The sequence below is a fragment of the Pongo abelii genome, chromosome 1 (assembly GCF_028885655.2).
Source record: "Pongo abelii isolate AG06213 chromosome 1, NHGRI_mPonAbe1-v2.0_pri, whole genome shotgun sequence".
NCBI lineage: Eukaryota > Metazoa > Chordata > Mammalia > Primates > Hominidae > Pongo > Pongo abelii.
Genome location: NC_071985.2, coordinates 141,690,819 through 141,710,895, shown reverse-complemented (window position 1 = coordinate 141,710,895; position 20,077 = coordinate 141,690,819). Strand labels below are relative to the sequence as shown.

Here is a 20,077-nt window from a genome sequence, read left to right as displayed (position 1 = left end):
AAAGTCAAATTTCTTTAAAATTTCAAATCTAGTATTTACTTTATTCATGTTGCCCACAAAAGAGAGAAAATTATTTGTGTTATTAAGTTGCATAATAAAAATATCATACATAGATAATTAGGATGTCATTACTATCCACCAAAGACCTTTCAATTTTGAACACTTGAAATAAACTTGTTTTAAGGAACTCACAGCAGTCATGTCCACATGTATGTTTACTTTTACAAAGATGATTGCATTCTCGGTTCCCAGGTTTTTTGCTGGCAGTTGTTCCTAAATTAATATAAGAAAAACAAACCCATTTGTCACTACATTTATTATTGTTAATTTAATATAATTAATTTTTATCCAGTTTCCTTCCTTTCAGACAATATAAAAATATTGATTTTTATACTTCCTCAAGTGTTTTGTAATCTATGTAATTTTTTTTTTAAATAAAGAGATAGGGTCTTGCTATGTTGCCTAGGCTGGAGTGCTATGGCTATTCACAGGCACAATAATTAGTATTACAGCCTCAATCTCCTGGGCTCAAGAGATCCTCCTGTTTCAGCCTTCCAAGTAGCTGGGACTACAGGCACTTACCACCATGCCTGGTAATTTTTAAAACATATTTTTGATAAGTTAGTCCCTGCCCCACTATTAGTCCCAACAAGAAACATCTAGCCACCTACAAGCTTCTCTCAACCTCCCTGGTGTGTGTGTATAACCTCCCTGGTGTGTGTGTATATGTGTGTGTGTGTGTATATACTTTATATATATAAACTTATATATATAAACTTTATATATATATAAACTGCATATACTTTATATATACTTTATATATATTTATTTATATATATTTATTTATATATATATGAAGTATATATATAAAGTATATATATACTTTATATAAAGTATATATATAAAGTATATACAGTTTATATATATAAAGTTTATATATATGTTTATATATATAATATATTATATATATTATATATAATTATATATTATATATTTATATATATATTATATATAATATAAATATTTTTATATATAATATATATAATATAATTATATATAATTATATATATAAGTTTATATATATTATGTATATATACAGTTTATATATAAAGTATAAAGTATATATATTTTATAAAGTATATATATACTTTATATATATAAAATATATATACTTTATATATATATACTATATATATACTTTATATATATAAAATATATATACTTTATATAAGTATACAGTATAATATATACACATATACTTTATAAGTATAAAATATATATACTTTCTATATATAAAATATATATATACTTTCTATATATAAAATATATATATACTTTCTATATATAAAATATATATATACTTTCTATATATAAAATATATATATACTTTCTATATAAAATATATATACTTTCTATATACATCTAAAATATATATACTTTATATATACATCTAAAATATATATACTTTATATATACATCTAAAATATATATACTTTATATATACATCTAAAATATATATACTTTATATATACATCTAAAATATATATACTTTATATATACATCTAAAATATATATACTTTATATATACATATTATATATACTTTATATATACATATAAAATATATATACTTTATATATACATATAAAATATATATACTTTATATATACATATAAAATATATATACTTTATATATACATATAAAATATATATACTTTATATATACATATAAAATATACTTTATATATACATATAAAATATACTTTATATATACATATAAAATATATATACTTTATATATACATATAAAATATATATACTTTATATATACATATAAAATATATATACTTTATATATACATATAAAATATATATACTTTATATATACATATAAAATATATATACTTTATATATACATATAAAATATATATACTTTATATGTATATAAATATATATACTTTATATGTATATAAATATATATACTTTATATGTATATAAAATATATATACTTTATATGTATAAAATATATACACTTTATATATATAATATATACTAATATATATGTACTTTATATATATAATATATATACTAATATATATAATATATGTACTTTATATATATAATATATATTTTATATATATATAAAAATAGGGCCAAATATGGCCACATATCAGTAACTTTTATACTAAATGAGGCAAGAATGAGGGTGGAGTTTAAAAACACTTCTGCTGCTTTGTACTCAAGCCTGAAAAACCTGGAAAGAAGTAAACATCATGGCATTTTGATGGTACTGCTGACAGAAGTTAGTAAACAGGATGTAATACATATTTAATAAATATTAGAAATAAATGTTTAGGGATCTAAGAAATTAGCTATATGAATTCACAGGAAAGAGAGATTGTTTCCATCTTGACTCCTCTAAGTTAGAATTAATATATCTAAATATATAATTTACTCTTAATTTATTGTATTTTAAATCAGCATTTTCTTGATCTTAGCTCTCACTAGTAGCACGGGGAAGAAGAGAGATGTTTGAACTGGTCCTTGAAGGACAGATGGAAATATGAACATGAGAATGAGATGAAGGGAAGATATTCCAGGTGGAGGGCATAATACCCAAAGGCAGCAAATCACAGATTGTAAGAGCTGAAATCAGCTTATTTTTGCTGGAGCATAGATTTTAAGTGAACCAGAAATGTTGGAGATAGTGGAGAGCTTGAAAACTTTACAGCATTTCTTGGTAGTTTACTCTTCATTTTCGGTACCATTGTTCAATCAAGCTTTCCAAGTCATGGCACGTCTAGACAGTGATAATATACATATTGCAGCCTAGGGTAAATGGATGAGGCTGCTCAACGTATGAGGCAACGGCTGGTCCTTAGAGCTGAACAGATCAATGTATTGGGTACTGATAAAGTAAAAAGAAAACACCTGGGTGGCTGGAAGCTGACAGCTAACCACAGTATTCCCAATTGAGCAAACAATTTTGAGAATATAAATACCCAGATAAGGCCACTCTGTGACCATAGTAGAAGAAGACAGAGATAAGACTACCATGTAAATGTTTCTGAAACTAGAGAAAAGAACCCTCAAGAACTATAAAAAATAATGAAACATCCCCCTCTTCTGGCTAACACAGATGACTACTATTTTTTAAATCCTCTCACTTCCAAAAAAAAAAAGTACCAAAATATCCAACATCTTACTTCCTGAGAGCATCCAATCTAGAACTGATCTCTGATTTCCCTAAACCTTCCTAAGAGTCACCCAGCACAAGCTGAAATCCTATAATAAGATTCTGAAATCCTATAATAAGATTCTGAAATCCTGTAAGAAGAAAATCCTCCCAGCTCCCTGAGATGACCCACAGTTCTGTTGCTATGGTGCTCTCCTTTGCTGCAGTACATTAAACAAACCTAACATTCCTCAAACCCAAGTGTGTTCCTATTAGTCACTGACTGAAAGGCTTTGACTTTAAACTTTGTAAGGTGTGTCATGACTTACTGTTTCAGGTGTTTTGTCCCAAGTCATGATCCTGTTACCGCTCACTTAGATCAGAATTGGTTTCTTTGAATCCAGTCCTCCAAGATACAATTTATTCTACACATTGTTGCTTATTTAATACTTTTAAAGTCCAATGCTGATCAGACCAATCTGCCCACTTAGAAACATGAGTTACTTCCTACTGCCAGCAAAATCAATTCCATCTTCAACGTCCTGCACCATCCAATTCCAGCTTCCCTTCCTGGGACCCATATTAACCCTACATCCATCAAAACACATTCAATTGCCATTCTTCAAATAGTTCCATGCCTTTTTATAACTGTAGCTTTGATACTATCTCTTGTCTTAGAAGACCCTCATTTCCTTGCCCAACAGATGCCTACCAACCTTCAAGTCTGACTCAAACTGCACCTCCGGGTTGGAGGTCTATGGTGATCACCTGATCTGATTTCCCTCTCCTTTGGGCCCCTGTGGCATTTTCTCTGTGCCTCTTGCTTACTGTATGCTGCCTTATATTGAATGTATTTACAGAAAAAACATAGTGGTGAAGTACAGGGAACACTAAAATAGAAAAAAAAATGAGCTCTAATATAGGCTCTTATTTGGGAAAAAAGATTTAAAATAATATCTGTTCTGTTTACCTCACAGAGACGTAAAAATAAAATGTAATTAAGTATGTAAAAACAATTGACAATTAAGTGATAAACAAATATATTAATGTATATATTATCTCCGCTATCTCTACTACTACATCAATTCAAGATTAAACAAATAAATTTTAAACTAAAATTGTTCTGAATGCTGTGAAGGAGAGGGACATCATGCTATGTGGTAACAAGTGGAGCTGTTCTGGTCAGGAACGTTGGGCTGAGTACCGAAGAAAGAAGGGAAGTTAAGAAGGCAAAGAAGGAGGAGAAAGTAGGGTTCAGGCAGAGGGGATAGCATATGCTGAAGTTCTATGACAAGGAAAAGCATGGCACATTGGGGAAACTGAAAGGTCAATATGACTGATGCTAGCAAATATGAGAAAGTATGTAAGATGAGACTACAGTGGTAGTAAAGGCAGCCTATGTTTGTAGGGGAACAGTTCCACCATGGCACCATGGCAATTGCATGTCTTCATATAGGCCATGTAGGTAAGACTCAACTGTTGGCAGAATGCCCCATGATCATCCTTAAAAATGGCAAGATAGGCAGTCTTGTGAGGAGCTATCAAAGGCCATTTCACATTTGCTCCATACCTTGCAGAAGACCCCCGATCTTGCAGAAGACTTGCCGTGAGGCAGTTTCTCATCTGCCTCCCTGATTCCACTAAGGCATGGAACTTTCCATTTTGCCCCTTTCAGATAAAACTGCTTAGCTGAAGCCTAGAGTTCACTTCTCAAAAACAAAGCAACCCGCCACTCATGTTGTCTGTCATCTGACCCCCCTAGTTTGGTATCATCCTGTGGAATTGGGGATGTAAGCAGCTAATACCATGCTGATCTTGCTTTGCCATCTGTGTAAGTAATAAACTGTTTAAATCCATTAGGGTGTCCTTACCAGCCAAATCTACAGAAGTGAGGCAAGACCATATAGCAGCTACCATGACATTGCTGCTTAGGGACTGGTTGACCATGTGACCATATAGAACCTTCTAGGGGATGCTAATGATTTAGATTCTAAGAGCTATGGGAAGCCACCGAAGTGTTTTAACCGAAGAGGGGGCACAATCAGATTTGCATTGTGAAAAACGTCACCATATAGAGTGTAATATGGAGAACAGATTTGAAATAAGACAGAAAGGATGCAAGAAAACCAGTAGAAGTCCAAGCAGAAATGATGGTAACTCCAGAGTGGTGGTGGTAGTAGAGTTACAGAGAATAGACTGATTCGAGAGATATACAGAAGGTAAAAATATTTTTAATGCAGTATCAAATGGAGTGGCTTTCTTTCCTGAGCAGCATATTGCTTCCCCTGAAGTTTTGCAGCCTTCCTTTTTGTCTAGCAATATCCATCTTGTTTCTTTAAGTTCACTCAATAGTTCAAGGGTAAAAGCAAATACATGGGAATACCTCACCCATTTATTCCCCCCTCATAGATGCCTCCTTCCTTGAACCCTCTATCTGCCTCCTAATGCAATCTAGACCTGTCCTGTAACTGTCACCTTTGAACTTCCTTTCATTAAGTTCCTGGGCTGAATCTACTACAAATGGATTCTTGGGCTTTTTCTTTCTTGTTTTACTGGTGCTCAATTTCGAACAACTGCCTAAGAAAGGATGTATGAGAATAAAATGTTCTGAATCTTTGAATGTATTAGGCATCTTTATATTACTTTCATACTTAGTAGTTTGGCTGGGCATAGAATGTAAGGTTGAAAATCATTTTTCCCTTGGAATTTTATTTTTTATTATTACAGTTTTGGAGACAGGGTCTCGCTCTGTCACCCAGGCTGGAGTACAGGTGTGAGACCACAGCTCACAGCAGCCTTGAACTCTCGGGCGCATGCAATCCTGCCTTCTCATCCTTCCAAGTAGCTGAGATTACAGGCATAAACCACTGCGCCTGGCTTCCCCCTGGAATTTTAAATCAATTGACTTTTAGCATCCAACATTGCTCACAAAAAAGGCTACTACATTTTTAAATTTTTGTTCCTTGTAAGCATTTACAATTTTCTCTTTATCCACAATGTTCTGAAATATTGCAATTATGCTTTATTTGTAGACCTTTCATTCATCCTAACTAGCATTAAGTAAGACTTTTTAATGTGAAGATTTCTGTCTCACTTCAGTTCTGAAAAGGTTTCTCAAATTATTTCTTCTGACTTGTTTGTTCTTTCTTGAACACTTATAAGTTAGATACTAGGTTCTTAAATTGCCCCCCTTTTCTCTTATATTTTCTGTCTCCTTGACTTTTTGCTTTCATTGAGAAGGTATTGACTTTATGTTCGAGCCCTCCGGTTTTCTTTCCAAACATAATTTTTGCTTCTCTGTGCTTGCTCTGGTTCTTTTTATTTTAAAATGGCATCCTATTCAGTTTTGTGGTTGCAATTTAATCTTTAATTTCTCGGAGGTTACTAAAGTTTTATATTAGGTTTTATTACATTCCTGAATCATCCTGTTGCTCTTTCATCCGTTTTCTATTTCCTTATTTTGGACTTTCACACATTCTACATTTTCCTCAAATGTCTCGTCACCCTTGGTTGTCTGCCTGTAAGGTTCCTATTATATCTCCATTTCACCTATGAGAAAATTAATTCTTACAGAGGTTAAGTAAGATGTTCAAGACTATGCTGTTAGTAAGTAGCAAATTTGAGATTCTAATTCAAGGTAGTTTAATTCCAGAGCCTGATCTATCAACAATTCTCTCTCTAGTTGTACCAGTTGCTTTAACTCTCCCAAAAGATTCATTTAAGTTATTTAGAGAAGGAACCTATTGTTTTGAGGTGGGAAGACTTGGAAGAAAAGCTTTGCAAGTTGCTGTTTTAAAATGAAGAATAAAGAGTTGCCTTTGGCTCTTAAATACTAAGGAACTTCTAAAAAAGATGCATGTCTAAACGCTGCCACAAGGTGGTGCACAATGACTATGCACATTTGCTCCCAGTGGCAGCAACTAGGATCTGGGACTCTAATTAGAGAGATTCTGAGGGCTCCCAAAAATTTCAAGGCAAAGTTGGCAAGTCTTGTCAGGAATGAGGACTGTATGCAAGTTTTGTTTGTTTATAGAATACTAGCACATGGATACTACCTGACGAAATCTTTTTGCTGTATTTTTGTTACAAATGGTACTTTGAAAATAAAAGTGCTCCCTTTACCCTGCCGCGCTCCCTACCTCCTGAGAATGTCTGAAATTGTCTTATTAGCAAATATAAGCTTACAGATATTGGTAATTAGAAAGATAAGGTTCTCAGAAAAAAAAATAATCTAAGCTGTACTCTTCTCTTTTGAGAAAAAGTCTGGCTCTATCACCTAGGCAGGAGTGCAGTGGCACCATCGCGGCTCACTGAAACTTCGGCCTCCCAGGCTCAAGTGATCCTCCCAGCTCGGCCCCCTCAGTAGCTGGGACTACAGGTATGCACCACCACACCCAGCTAATTTTTGTATTTTTTGTAGAGACAGGGTTTGTAAAGACCAGCCATGTTGCCCAGGCTGGTCTCGAACCTGTAAGTTCAAGCAATCCACCCACTTCGGCCTCCCAAAGTGCTGAGACTACAGGTGTGAGTCACCGTGCCCAGCCTAAGCTGTACTCTTAAGTATACTCTAAAGATAGCAGATTCCATATTCCATCACTGTCATAATCTGAGGTGCAAATATTTTCATAGTTTTGCCACATATTATATTAATTTACATGTTATAAAGCCTCCAGTTCCAAGCATTTAAAGTAAATTTATTAATAATATCAAATAGAAATGTATCAAAAGAAAATACTTAAAATTACTTTAACAGGGTCATTAACAGGTGGCGGGGCAAGGGTCACTTCTTTAAAAAAAGAAGTCCAGAGAATAAATAAAAAACAGCAAGAATCTCTGACACACTTAGCGTAACTTTCTAATTATAAATTCAAATAATTTGGTCTGTGCAGAAGCTACTGGAGTTTTTTTTAATATTACTTTCACTTTTGCAGTTCTCCATTTATGCTAATCATAGATTTATGCAATTCATGGTTTTACTTTTTTTAATGATGAGTCTCCTTCTCATTTTTCTGTCAAATATTTTACTATCATTTTGTTATTTATTTATGAAGAAAAGGAATACACTGAACTGGAGTCTTTGATTTTGCAACTTAATGCACATACACACCAAAGAATATAAAGAAAAGTAGACTGCCTTTTGACTAGTATTTAAATGTACACACAATGTGCCTGAGGATTGGCTTTATCCTTGTATTCATTCAACTACATTAATTATTATTATTATTATTATTATTATTGAGATAGAGTTTTGCCCTTGTTGCTCAGGCTGGAGTGCAGTGGTGCAATCTCAGCTCACTGCAACCTCCGCCCAAGGCTCAAGTGATTCTCCTGCCTCAGCCTCCCGAGTAGCTGGTATTACATGGGATTACAGGTGCCTGCCACCATGCCCAGCTAATTTTTGTATTTTTAGTAGAGATGGGGTTTCACCACATTGGCCAGGCTGGTCTGGAATTCCTGACCTCAGGTGATCTGCCTGCCTCGGCCTCCCTAAGTGTTGGGATTACAGGTGTGAGCCACTGCACCCAGCTCCAAGACATTCATATTCAGAATAATACTGCAAATGAAGATAAATGTATTAATGTCAAATAGATTTTCTTCAAATTAAGCAAAGCCTATAATTCTTATTTAGAATGCATTTAAAGGATAAGAAGTTTAAATGCCTAATCTTCATATACTAAGAGCAGGCCTGAAAATTTTTTAATTTTTGTTTTTACAACTTAAAAATATGTCTCACATTGCCATATATTAAAAATAACAAAAATGTTCTTCCTCAAATTATACAAGAATTTTATCTCTTGGAACTATAACCATATGTGAGAAATTGCAGCTAAAAGAATGTTTTCAAAAAGTTTGATATGGTTTGGCTGTGTCCTCACCCAAATCTCATCTTGATTTGCAGCTCCCATAATTTCCACATGTTGTGGGAGGGACCTGGGGGAGATAATTGAATCATGGGGGCAGTTTCCCCCATACTGTTCTTGTGGTAGTGAATAAGTCTCACAAGATCTGATGATTTTATAAGGGGTCTCTCCTTTCGGCTGGCTCTCATTCTCTCTTGTCTGCCACCATGTAAGACGTGCCTTTCACTTTCTGCCATGATTGTGAGGCCTCCCCAGCCACGTGGAACTGTGAGCCCATCGAACCTCATTTTCTTTATAAATTACCCAGTCTCAGTTATGTCTTTATCATCAGCATGAAAACGGACTAATATAAGTTGTAGAAAGCATGAAAAGAATGTTTCATTATTTTATATTCCCTAAGGTGCATGTTTTTGTTTTTATATATAGTCCTATAATTTGATGATATACAAAATTGAAACATTTGTTCAACATGAAAGCATATTTGGAAATAGCCATTTAGCAATTATATTCTCTGAACTAAATATCAGTTTGTATCATTTAATAACACCATTTGACAAGGGATTAGAACAACTGAAATTTGGATTGTTTTGAAAAGGCCCAAATTTAGTGTCACAACCTTAGTAGGGTAATCTATTGCCCCTTAATCGTGTCAGTTACTAAGAAAGAGTGTATGTATGTTAGGTCTAAAGGTATAATTGTGTATCTTTATCCAGGGATATATAAATTTGCATATAAAAATTGAATTGTACAATACGGATGTGCTTAAGTTCCTAAGATTTGGATGACTACATACAGTAGCCCCCTTCATCCATGATTTTGCTTTCCACAGTTTCAGTTACCCAAGGTCAACTCTGGTCCGAAAATATTACATGAAAATTTTCAGAAATAAATATTTCAGAAGTTTTAAATTGTACACCATTCTGAGTAGCGTGATAGAATCTCATGCTGTCCCACTTCATTCTGTCCTGGATGTGAATCATTCCTTTGCCCAGCATATCCAGGCTGTATATGCTACCCACCCCTTAGTCACTTGGTAGGTGTCTCAATGATCAAATCGACGGTCATGGTATCACAGTACTTGTGTTCAAGTGACCCTTATTTTACTTAATAATGGCCCCAAAGCACAAGAGTAGTGATGCTGGCAATTTGGATGTGCCAAAGAGAAGCTGTAGTTTCCTTTAAGTGAAAAGGTGAAAGTTCTTGACTTAATAAGGAAATAATATATATATAGGGTTCAGTACCACCCACAACAGAGAAATATCAGCACCCCTAGAAACTATCTTTCTGTCCTATTCTAGTCAACTTTGTCAAGAGTAACCTTTATCTTGACTTTTAACAGCACAGATTAGTATATTAGTTTTCTAGGGTGGCTATAACAAAGCACCACACACTGGGTGGCTTAAAACAACAGAAATTTATTCTTTCACAGTTCTGAAGATTAAAAGTCTGAAATAAGTTGTTGGCAGAGCCATACTCCCTCTGAAGCCTCTAGGGGAGGATCCTTCCTCAACTCTTCCAGTTTCTGATAGCTCTAGACATTTCTTGGCTTGTGGGAGCATAACTATAATCTCTGCCTGTCTTTGCATGGCTGTCTTTCCTCTGTATTGGTATTCTTATGGAGTTTTCTCAGTGTCTGCGTCTTTTTGCCTTTTCATATAAGGACACCAGTCATATTGGATTAGGATGCAGTCATATTGGATTAGGGTCCACCTTAACTTGATTACATCTGTAAACTCTATTCCAGACAAGATCACATTCACAGGTACCAGGGATTAGAACATCAACGTATGTTTTTGTGAAACAATTCAAACCATGAGAGTTAGTAGTGCTTATTTTTGCAATTTATATACATGGACTCATACAGTATTACCTTTTTTGTGTCTGGCTTCTTTTGCTTAACCTTATGTTAGTGATATTCATTCATATTGTTGTGTGTAGTCATAGGTAATTCAATCTCCTTGCTCTAAGGCAGGGGTTGGAAACTATAGTTCATGGGCCAGCCATCTATTTTTGTAAATAAAGTTTTATTGGAATACACCCATGTCTATTCATTTACATATTGTCTATGGCTGCTTTTGGGTTGCAAACACCTACAAAGACAGAGTTGCATAGTTATAAAGAAGATCTATAGTCTGCAAACCAAAAACATTTACTATCTGGCATTTTAGGAAAGTTTTCTGACCCCTGTAGAATTGTATTGGGTCAATATACCACAACTTATTTGTCCATCTAACTGCTGATGAGCTTATGGCTGGTTTCCATTTTAGGGCTAATATGATAGTACTGCTATGAACATTCCAAAATACATCTTTTGGTGAACATATATGCACGCTTTTATCTGGTATATACCTAGAAGCAGAATTGCTCTATCACATAATATGCAAGGGGAATTACTCTATCATAGAATGCATATGCTAAACTTTAATAAATACTGCTAGTTTTCTGAAGTAGTTGTATCAATCTACAATCACATTAGTGATTAAGAGTAATAGTTGTTATATATCCTTATCAATACTTGGTATTTTCTTTTTCACTTAAGTCCTTTTGATGGTTGCACACTGATACAGCAATATCTCATTGTAGATTTTCATTCTCACTTTGTCTAATGAACTTAAATACTCTTTCATAGGTTCCTGACTTTTTGGATATCCTCCATTTTGAAGTGTCTGTTTAATTGAGTACCCATTTTTTAAATGTTTACTTATACACATAGGAGTTCTTTATATATTATGTAAGATCGTTCTTTCCAGTGTATTAATTTGTTAAGGCTGCCATAACAAAGTGGCAGATTGAGTGGCTTAAACAACTGAAATTTATTGTTTCACAATTCTAGAGGCTACTAGTCCAAGATCAAGGTGTTGGTAGGGTTGGTATCTTCTGAGGTTCCTCTCCTTGGCTTGTGAATGGCTCTCATTGTGTCTTCACATGATCTTCCCTCCATGTGTGCCTGTATCCTAATTTCCTCTTCTTATAAGAACACCAGTCATATTGGATTGGGGTTCACCCTAAGGAACCCTATTTTAATTCAATTATCTTTTACAGACCCTATCTCCAAATACAGTCGCATTCTGAGGAATTCAGCATATTTATTTGGGGGTACACACAATTCAGCCCATAACAGCCAGGTATATGTATTCCATTTTTTTCCTTACATTCTGTGAGTTGCACCCTTCACTCTCTTAATGGTATCTTTTTGATGAACAGAGTTCTTAATTTTAACATAGTCAAATTCATTATGTTTTTATGGTTAGAAAGTTTTGTGCCCTGTTTTTTTAAAAAAGTCAACCTATCTCAAGGTCTCGAAGACCTATTTTTTTTCCTCTAAAAGTTTTATTGTTTTTCTTTCACATTTAAATCAGTCATCTATTTGGAAATAAGTTTTGTGTACAGTGTAAGGTCAGAGTTGACATACAATTTTTTCTTTCTTTTTTTTGAGACAGAGTCTCACTCTGTCACCCAGGCTGGAGTGCAGTGGCAATCTCGGCTCACTGCAAGCTCTGCCTCCCAGGTTCATGCCATTCATCTCCCGAGTAGCTGGGACTACAGGCACCTGCTACCATGCCCGGCTAATTTTTTATATTTTTTAGTAGAGATGGGGTTTCACCATGTTAGCCAGGATGGTCTCAATCTCCTGACCTCGTGATCCGCCCACCTTGGCCTCCCAAAATGCTGGGATTACAGGCGTGAGCCACCGCGCCCAGCCTGACATACAATTTTTTCAATATGGACATCCAGTTGATCTAGCAGCATTTATTGAAAGACTGTCCTTTTTCCAACTGCATGGCACTTCACCTTTGTCAGAAAACAATGACTGTATTATTTGTAGGTGTATTTCTGGACTCTAGTCCATTCCACTGGTTAATGTGTCTATCCTTATGCCTACATCACATTCTTATTATCTACTGTTTAATAACAGTTCTTGATATGTAGTAAAGTAGGTTGCCCAATATGTTTTTCTTCAAGTTTGCCCTGACTACCCTGTCCTTTTGAATTTTCATATGAATTTTATAATTAGCTGGTCATTTCAGAAAAAAAATGACAACAACAGCAAAACCCTGCTGAAATTGGGATGGCACTGAATATAAAGATTAATTTAGGGAGAACTGACATCTTTATAATATTAAACTTTTCAGTTCTTGAAATGGTATCTTAATTAAGTATGTTTTCCCTAACTTCCCTTAAACAATGATTTTTAGTTTTCATGTAGTGGTCTTGAGCATCTTTTGTTATTCTATTACAAGGTTGATATTTTATGCTACTGTAAATGCTGTTGTAAAATTATAATTTCGAGGGGAAGAGCCAAGATGGCCGAATAGGAACAGCTCCAGTCTACAGCTCCCAGCATGAGCGATGCAGAAGACAGATGATTTCTGCATTTGCAACTGAGGTACCGGGTTCATCTCACTGGGGAGTGTCGGACAGGGGGTGCAGGACAGTGGGTGCAGTGCACCGAGTGTTAGCCGAAGCAAGGCAAGGCATCGCCTCACCCAGGAAGCACAAGGGGTCAGGGAATTCCCTTTCCTAGTCAAAGAAAGGGGTGACAGACGGCACCTGGAAAATCGGGTCCCTCCCACCCTAATACTACCCTTTTCCAATGGTCTTAGCAAATGGCGCACCAGGAGATTATATCCCGCGCCTGGCTCAGAGGGTCCTACACCCACAGAGCCTCGCTCATTGCTAGCACAGCAGTCCGAGATCAAACTGCAAGGCAGCAGCAAGGCTGGGGGAGGGGCGCCCGCCATTGCCGAGGCTTGAGTAGGTAAACAAAGCAGCCAGGAAGCTTAAACTGGGTGGAGCCCACCACAGCTCAAGGAGGCCTGCCTGCCTCTGTAGACTCCACCTCTAGGGGCAGGGCACAGACAAACAAAAGGCAGCAGAAACCTCCGCAGACTTAAATGTCTCTGTCTGACAGCTTTGAAGAGAGTAGTGGTTCTCCCAGCATGCAGCTGGAGATCTGAGAATGGACAGACTGCCTCCTCAAGTGGGTCCCTGACCCCCAAGAAGGCTAACTGGGAGGCATCCCCCAGTAGGGGCAGACTGACACCTCACATGGCCGGGTACTCCTCTGAGACAAAACTTCCAGAGGAACGATCAGGCAGCAACATTTGCTGTTCACCAATATCCGCTGTTCTGCAGCCTCTGCTGCTGATACCCAGGCAAACAGGGTCTGGAGTGGACCTCCAGCAAACTCCAACAGACCTGCAGCTGAAGGTCCTGACTGTTAGAAGGAAAGCTAACAAACAGAAAGGACATCCACACCAAAACCCCATCTGTTTGTCACCATCATCAAAGACCAAAGGTAGATAAAACCACAAAGATGGGGAAAAAACAGAGCAGAAAAACCAGAAACTCTAAAATTCAGAGTGCCTCTCCTCCTCCAAAGGAACGCAGCTCCTCACCAGCAACGGAACAAAGCTGGACGGAGAATGACTTTGATGAGTTGAGAGAAGAAAGCTTCAGATGATCAAACTACTCCGAGCTAAAGGAGGAAGTTCGAACCCATGGCAAAGAAGTTAAAAACCTTGAAAAAAAATTAGATGAACAGCTAACTAGAATAACCAATGCAGAGAAGTCCTTAAAGGACCTGATGGAGCTGAAAACCACGGCACGAGAAGTATGTGACGAATGCACAAGCCTCAGTAGCTGATTCGATCAACTGGAAGAAAGGGCATCAGTGATGGAAGATCAAATTCATGAAATGAAGCGAGAAGAGAAGTTTAGAGAAAAAAGAATAAAAAGAAACAAACAAAGCCTCCAAGAAATATGGGACTATGCGAAAAGACCAAATCTACGTCTGATTGGTGTACCTGAAAGTGACAGGGAGAATGGAACCAAGTTGGAAAACGCTCTGCAGGATATTATCCAGGAGAACTTCCCCAATCTAGCAAGGCAGGCCAACATTCAAATTCAGGAAATACAGAGAATGCCACAAAGATACTCCTCAAAAAGAGCAACTCCAAGACACATAATTGTCAGATTCACCAAAGTTGAAATGAAGGAAAAAATGTTAAGGGCAGCCAGAGAGGAAGGTTGTGTTACCCACAAAGGGAAACCCAGCAGACTAACAGCTGATCTCTCGGCAGAAACTCTACAAACCAGAAGAGAGTGGGGGCCAATATTCAACATTCTTAAAGAAAAGAATTTTCAACCCAGAATTTCATATCCAGCCAAACTAAGCTTCATAAGTGAAGGAGAAATAAAATCCTTTACAGACAAGCAAAAGCTGAGAGATTTTTGTCCTCACCAGGCCTGCCCTAAAAGAGCTCCTGAAGGAAGCACTAAACATGGAAAGGAACAACCGGTACCAGCCACTGTAAAAACATGCCAAATTGTAAAGACAATTGAGGCTAGGAAGAAACTGCATCCACTAACGAGCAAAATAACCAGCTAACATCATAATGAAAGGATCAAATTCACACATAACAATATTAACCTTAAATGTAAATGGGCTAAATGCTCCAATTAAAAGACACAGACTGGCAAACTGGATAAAGAGTTAAGACCCATCAGTGTGCTGTATTCAGGAAACCCATCTCATGTGCAGAGACACATATAGGCTCAATATAAAGGGATGGAGGAAGATCTACCTAGCAAATGGAAAATGAAAAAAGGCAGGGGTTGCAATCCTAGTCTCTGATAAAACAGACTTTAAACCAACAAAGATCAAAAGAGACAAAGAAGGCCATTACATAATGGTAAAGGGATCAATTCAACAACAAGAGCTAACTATCCTAAATATATATGCACCCAATACAGGAGCACTCAGATTCATAAAGCAAGTCCTTAGAGACCTACAAAGAGACTTAGACTCCCACACAATAATAATGGGAGACTTTCACACCCCACTGTCAACATTAGACAGATCAACAAGACAGAAAGTTAACAAGGATATCCAGGAACTGAACTCAGCTCTGCACCAAGCGGACCTAATAGACATCTACAGAACTCTCCACCCCAAATCAACAGAATATACATTCTTCTCAGCACCACATCACACCTATTCCAAAATTGACCAATAGTTGGAAGTAAAGCACTCCTCAGTAAATGTAAAAGAACAGAAATTATAACAAACTGTCTCTCAGACCACAGTGCAATCAAACTAGAACTCAGGATTAAGAAACTCACTCAAAACCGCTCAACTACATGGAAACTGAACAACCTGCTCCTGAATGACTGCTGGGTACATAACAAAATGAAGGCAGAAATAAAGATGTTCTTTGAAACCAATGAGAACAAAGACACAACATACCAGAATCTCTGGGACACATTCAAACCCGAGTGTAGAGGGAAATTTATAGCACTAAATGCTCACAAGAGAAAGCAGGAAAGATCTAAAATTGACACCCTAACATCACAATTAAAAGAACTAGAGAAGCAAGAGCAAACACATTCAAAAGCTAGCAGAAGGCAAGAAATAACTAAGATCAGAGCAGAACTGAAGGAAATAGAGACATAAAAACCCCTTCAAAAAAATCAATGAATCCAGGAGCTGGTTTTTTGAAAAGATAACAAAATTGATAGACCACTAGCAAGACTAATAAAGAAGAAAAGAGAGAAGAATCAAATAGACGCAATAAAAAATGATAAAGGGGATATCACCACCGATCCCACAGAAATACAAACTACCATCAGAAAATATTATAAACACCTCTACGCAAATAAACTAGAAAATCTAGAAGAAATGGATAAATTTCTGGACACATACACCCTCCCAAGACTAAACCAGGAAGAAGTTGAATCTCTGAATAGACCAATAACAGGCTCAGAAATTGAGGCAATAATTAATAGCTTACCAACCAAAAAAAGTCCAGGACCAGATGGATTCACAACTGAATTCTAGCAGAGGTACAAGGAGGAGCTGGTGCCATTCCTTCTGAAACTATTCCAATCAACAGAAAAAGAGGGAATCCTCCCTAATTCATTTTATGAGTCCGGCATCATCCTGATACCAAAGCCTGGCAAAGACACAACAAAAAGAGAGAATTTTAGACCAATATCCCTGATGAACACCAATGCAAAAATCCTCAATAAAATATTGGCAAACTGAATCCAGCAGCACATCAAAAAGCTTATCCACCATGATCAAGTGGGCTTTATCCCTGGGATGTAAGGCTGTTTCAACATATGCAAATCAATAAACATAATCCAGCATATAAACAGAACCAACAACAAAAACCACACGATTATCTCAATAGATGCAGAAAAGGCCTTTGACAAAATTCAACAACCCTTCATGCTAAAAACTCTCAATAAATTAGTTATTGATGGGACGTATCTCAAAATAATAAGAGCTATCTATGACAAACCCATAGCCAATATCATACTGAATGGGCAAAAACTGGAAGCATTCCCTTTGAAAACTGGCACAAGACAGGGATGCCCTCTCTCACCACTCCTATTCAACATAGTATTGGAAGTTCTGGCCAGGGCAATCAGGCAGGAGAAGGAAATAAAGGGTATTCAATTAGGAAAAGAGGAAATCAAATTGTCCCTGTTTACAGATGACATGATGGTATATCTAGAAAACCCCATCGTCTCAGCCCAAAATCTCCTTAAGCGGATAGGCAACTTCAGCAAAGTCTCAGGATACAAAATCAATGTGCAAAAATCACAAGCATTCTTATACACCAATAACAGACAAACAGAGCCAAATCATGAGTGAATTGCCATTCACAATTGCCTCAAAGAGAATAAAATACCTAGGAATCCAACTTAACAAGGGATGTGAAGGACCTCTTCAAGGAGAACTACAAACCACTGCTCAATGAAATAAAAGAGGATACAAACAAATGGAAGAACATCCCATGCTCATGGGTAGGAAGAATCAACATCGTGAAAATGGCCATACTGCCCAAGGTAATTTATACATTCAATGCCATCCCCATCAAGCTACCAATGACTTTCTTCACAGAATTGGAAAAAACTACTTTAAAGTTCATATGGAACCAAAAAAGAGCCCGCACTGCCAAGGCAATCCTAAGCCAAAAGAACAAAGCTGGAAGCATCACGCTACCTGACTTCAAACTATACTACAAGGCTACAGTAACCAAAACAGCATGGTACTGGTACCAAAACAGAGATATAGACCAATGGAACAGAACAGAGCCCTCAGAAATAATGCCGCATATCTACAACCATCTGATATTTGACAAACCTGACAAAAACAAGAAATGGGGAAAGGATTCCCTATTTAATAAATGGTGCTGGGAAAACTGGCTAGCCATATGTAGAAAGCCGAAACTGGATCCCTTCCTTACACCTTATACAAAAATGAATTCAAGATGGATTAAAGACTTAAATGTTAGACCTAAAACCATAAAAACCCTAGAAGAAAACCTAGGCAATACCATTCAGGACATAGGCATGGGCAAGGACTTCATGTCTAAAACACCAAAAGCAATAGCAACAAAAGCCAAAATTGACAAATGGGATCTCATTAAACTAAAGAGCTTCTGCACAGCAAAAGAAAGTACCATCAGAGTGAACAGGCAACCTACAGAATGGGAGAAAATTTTTGCAATCTACTCATCTGACAAAGGGGCTAATATCCAGAATCTACAATGAACTCAAACAAATTTACAAGAAAAAAACAAACAACCCCATCAAAAAGTGGGTGAAGGATATGAACAGACACTTCTCAAAAGAAGACATTTATGCAGCCAAAAGACACATGAAAAAATGCTCATCATCACTGGCCATCAGAGAAATGCAAATCAAAACCACAATGAGATACCATCTCACACCAGTTAGAATGGCGATCATTAAAAAGTCAGGAAACAACAGGTGCTGGAGAGGATGTGGAGAAATAGGAACACTTTTACACTGTTGGTGGGACTGTAAAGTAGTTCAACCGTTGTGGAAGTCAGTGTGGCGATTCCTCAGGGATCTAGAACTAGAAATACCATTTGACCCAACAATCCCATTATTGGGTATATATATCCAAAGGATTATAAAACATGCTGCTATAAAGACACATGCACACGTATGTTTACTGCGGCACTATTCACAATAGCAAAGACTTGGAACCAACCCAAATGTCCAACAATGATAAACTGGATTAAGACAATGTGGCACATGTACACTATGGAATACTATGCAGCCATAAAACATGATGAGTTCGTGTCCTTTGTAGGGACATGGATGAACCTGGAAACTATCATTCTCAGCAAACTATCGCAAGGACAAAAAACCAAACACTGCATGTTCTTACTCATAGGTGGGAATTGAACAATGAGAACACATGGACACAGGAAGTGGAACATCACACACCGGGGCCTGTTGTGGGGTGTTGGGAGGGGGAAGGGATAGCATTAGGAGATATACCTAATGTTAAATGATGAGTTAATGGGTGCAGCACACCAACATGGCACATGTATACATATGTAACAAACCTGCATGTTGTGCACATGTATCCTAAAACTTAAAGTATATTTTAAAAAAATAAAATAAAATAAAATAAAATTATAATTTCTCCTTTTTGCTGGTATACAGGAATACAATGGACTTTTAAATTTCTTAATTAAATTATAATTCATACCATACCATTCACATTTTTAAATTGTACAATTCAGTTGGTTTTTAGTATATTCCCAAGGTTGTGCAACAGTCATCATATAATTCCAGAACACTGTCATCACCATACATACAAAAAACCCACCACATAACTATATTATTAGTCATTCCTCATTTATTCCTGCCCTCAACCCCTGACAACCACTAATCTACTTTCTGTCTCTATAGATTTACCTGTTCTAGACACTTCATATAAATTGAATCATACAATATCTGGTCTTCTGTGACTAGCTTCTATCTAGCATGTTTTCAAGGCTCATCGTGCTGTAGCATGCATCAGTAGTTTTTCTTTTTGGTGGGATAATATTCCATTGTATGGATATACCACATTTTGCTTATCTATTCATCAGCTGATAGATATTTGGGTTGTTTCCAGTTTGGGCTATTATAAATAATGCAGTTATATACATTCATGTCTAAGTTTTTGTATGAATACGTTTTCAATTCTTTTGGATATACACCTAGGAGTACAA

General features: G+C 36.4%; 1 protein-coding gene across 12 annotated transcripts in view; it reads right to left on the bottom strand.

Moving 5' to 3' along the window:
* Positions 1 to 20,077, bottom strand: part of HFM1 (helicase for meiosis 1) — a 136,414-nt gene that overhangs the window by 15,766 nt on the left and 100,571 nt on the right. For 10 of the 12 annotated variants that reach the window (XM_002810615.6, XM_054531312.2, XM_054531304.2 and 7 more), the window contains one exon: positions 193 to 273. In XM_002810615.6, coding sequence (XP_002810661.5) covers positions 193 to 273 — 81 coding nt within the window. Of the gene's footprint in view, positions 1 to 147; positions 274 to 16,825; positions 16,988 to 20,077 lie in introns of those variants that run through there. The other 2 variants (XR_008513491.2, XR_008513492.2) reach the window with 2 other exon arrangements.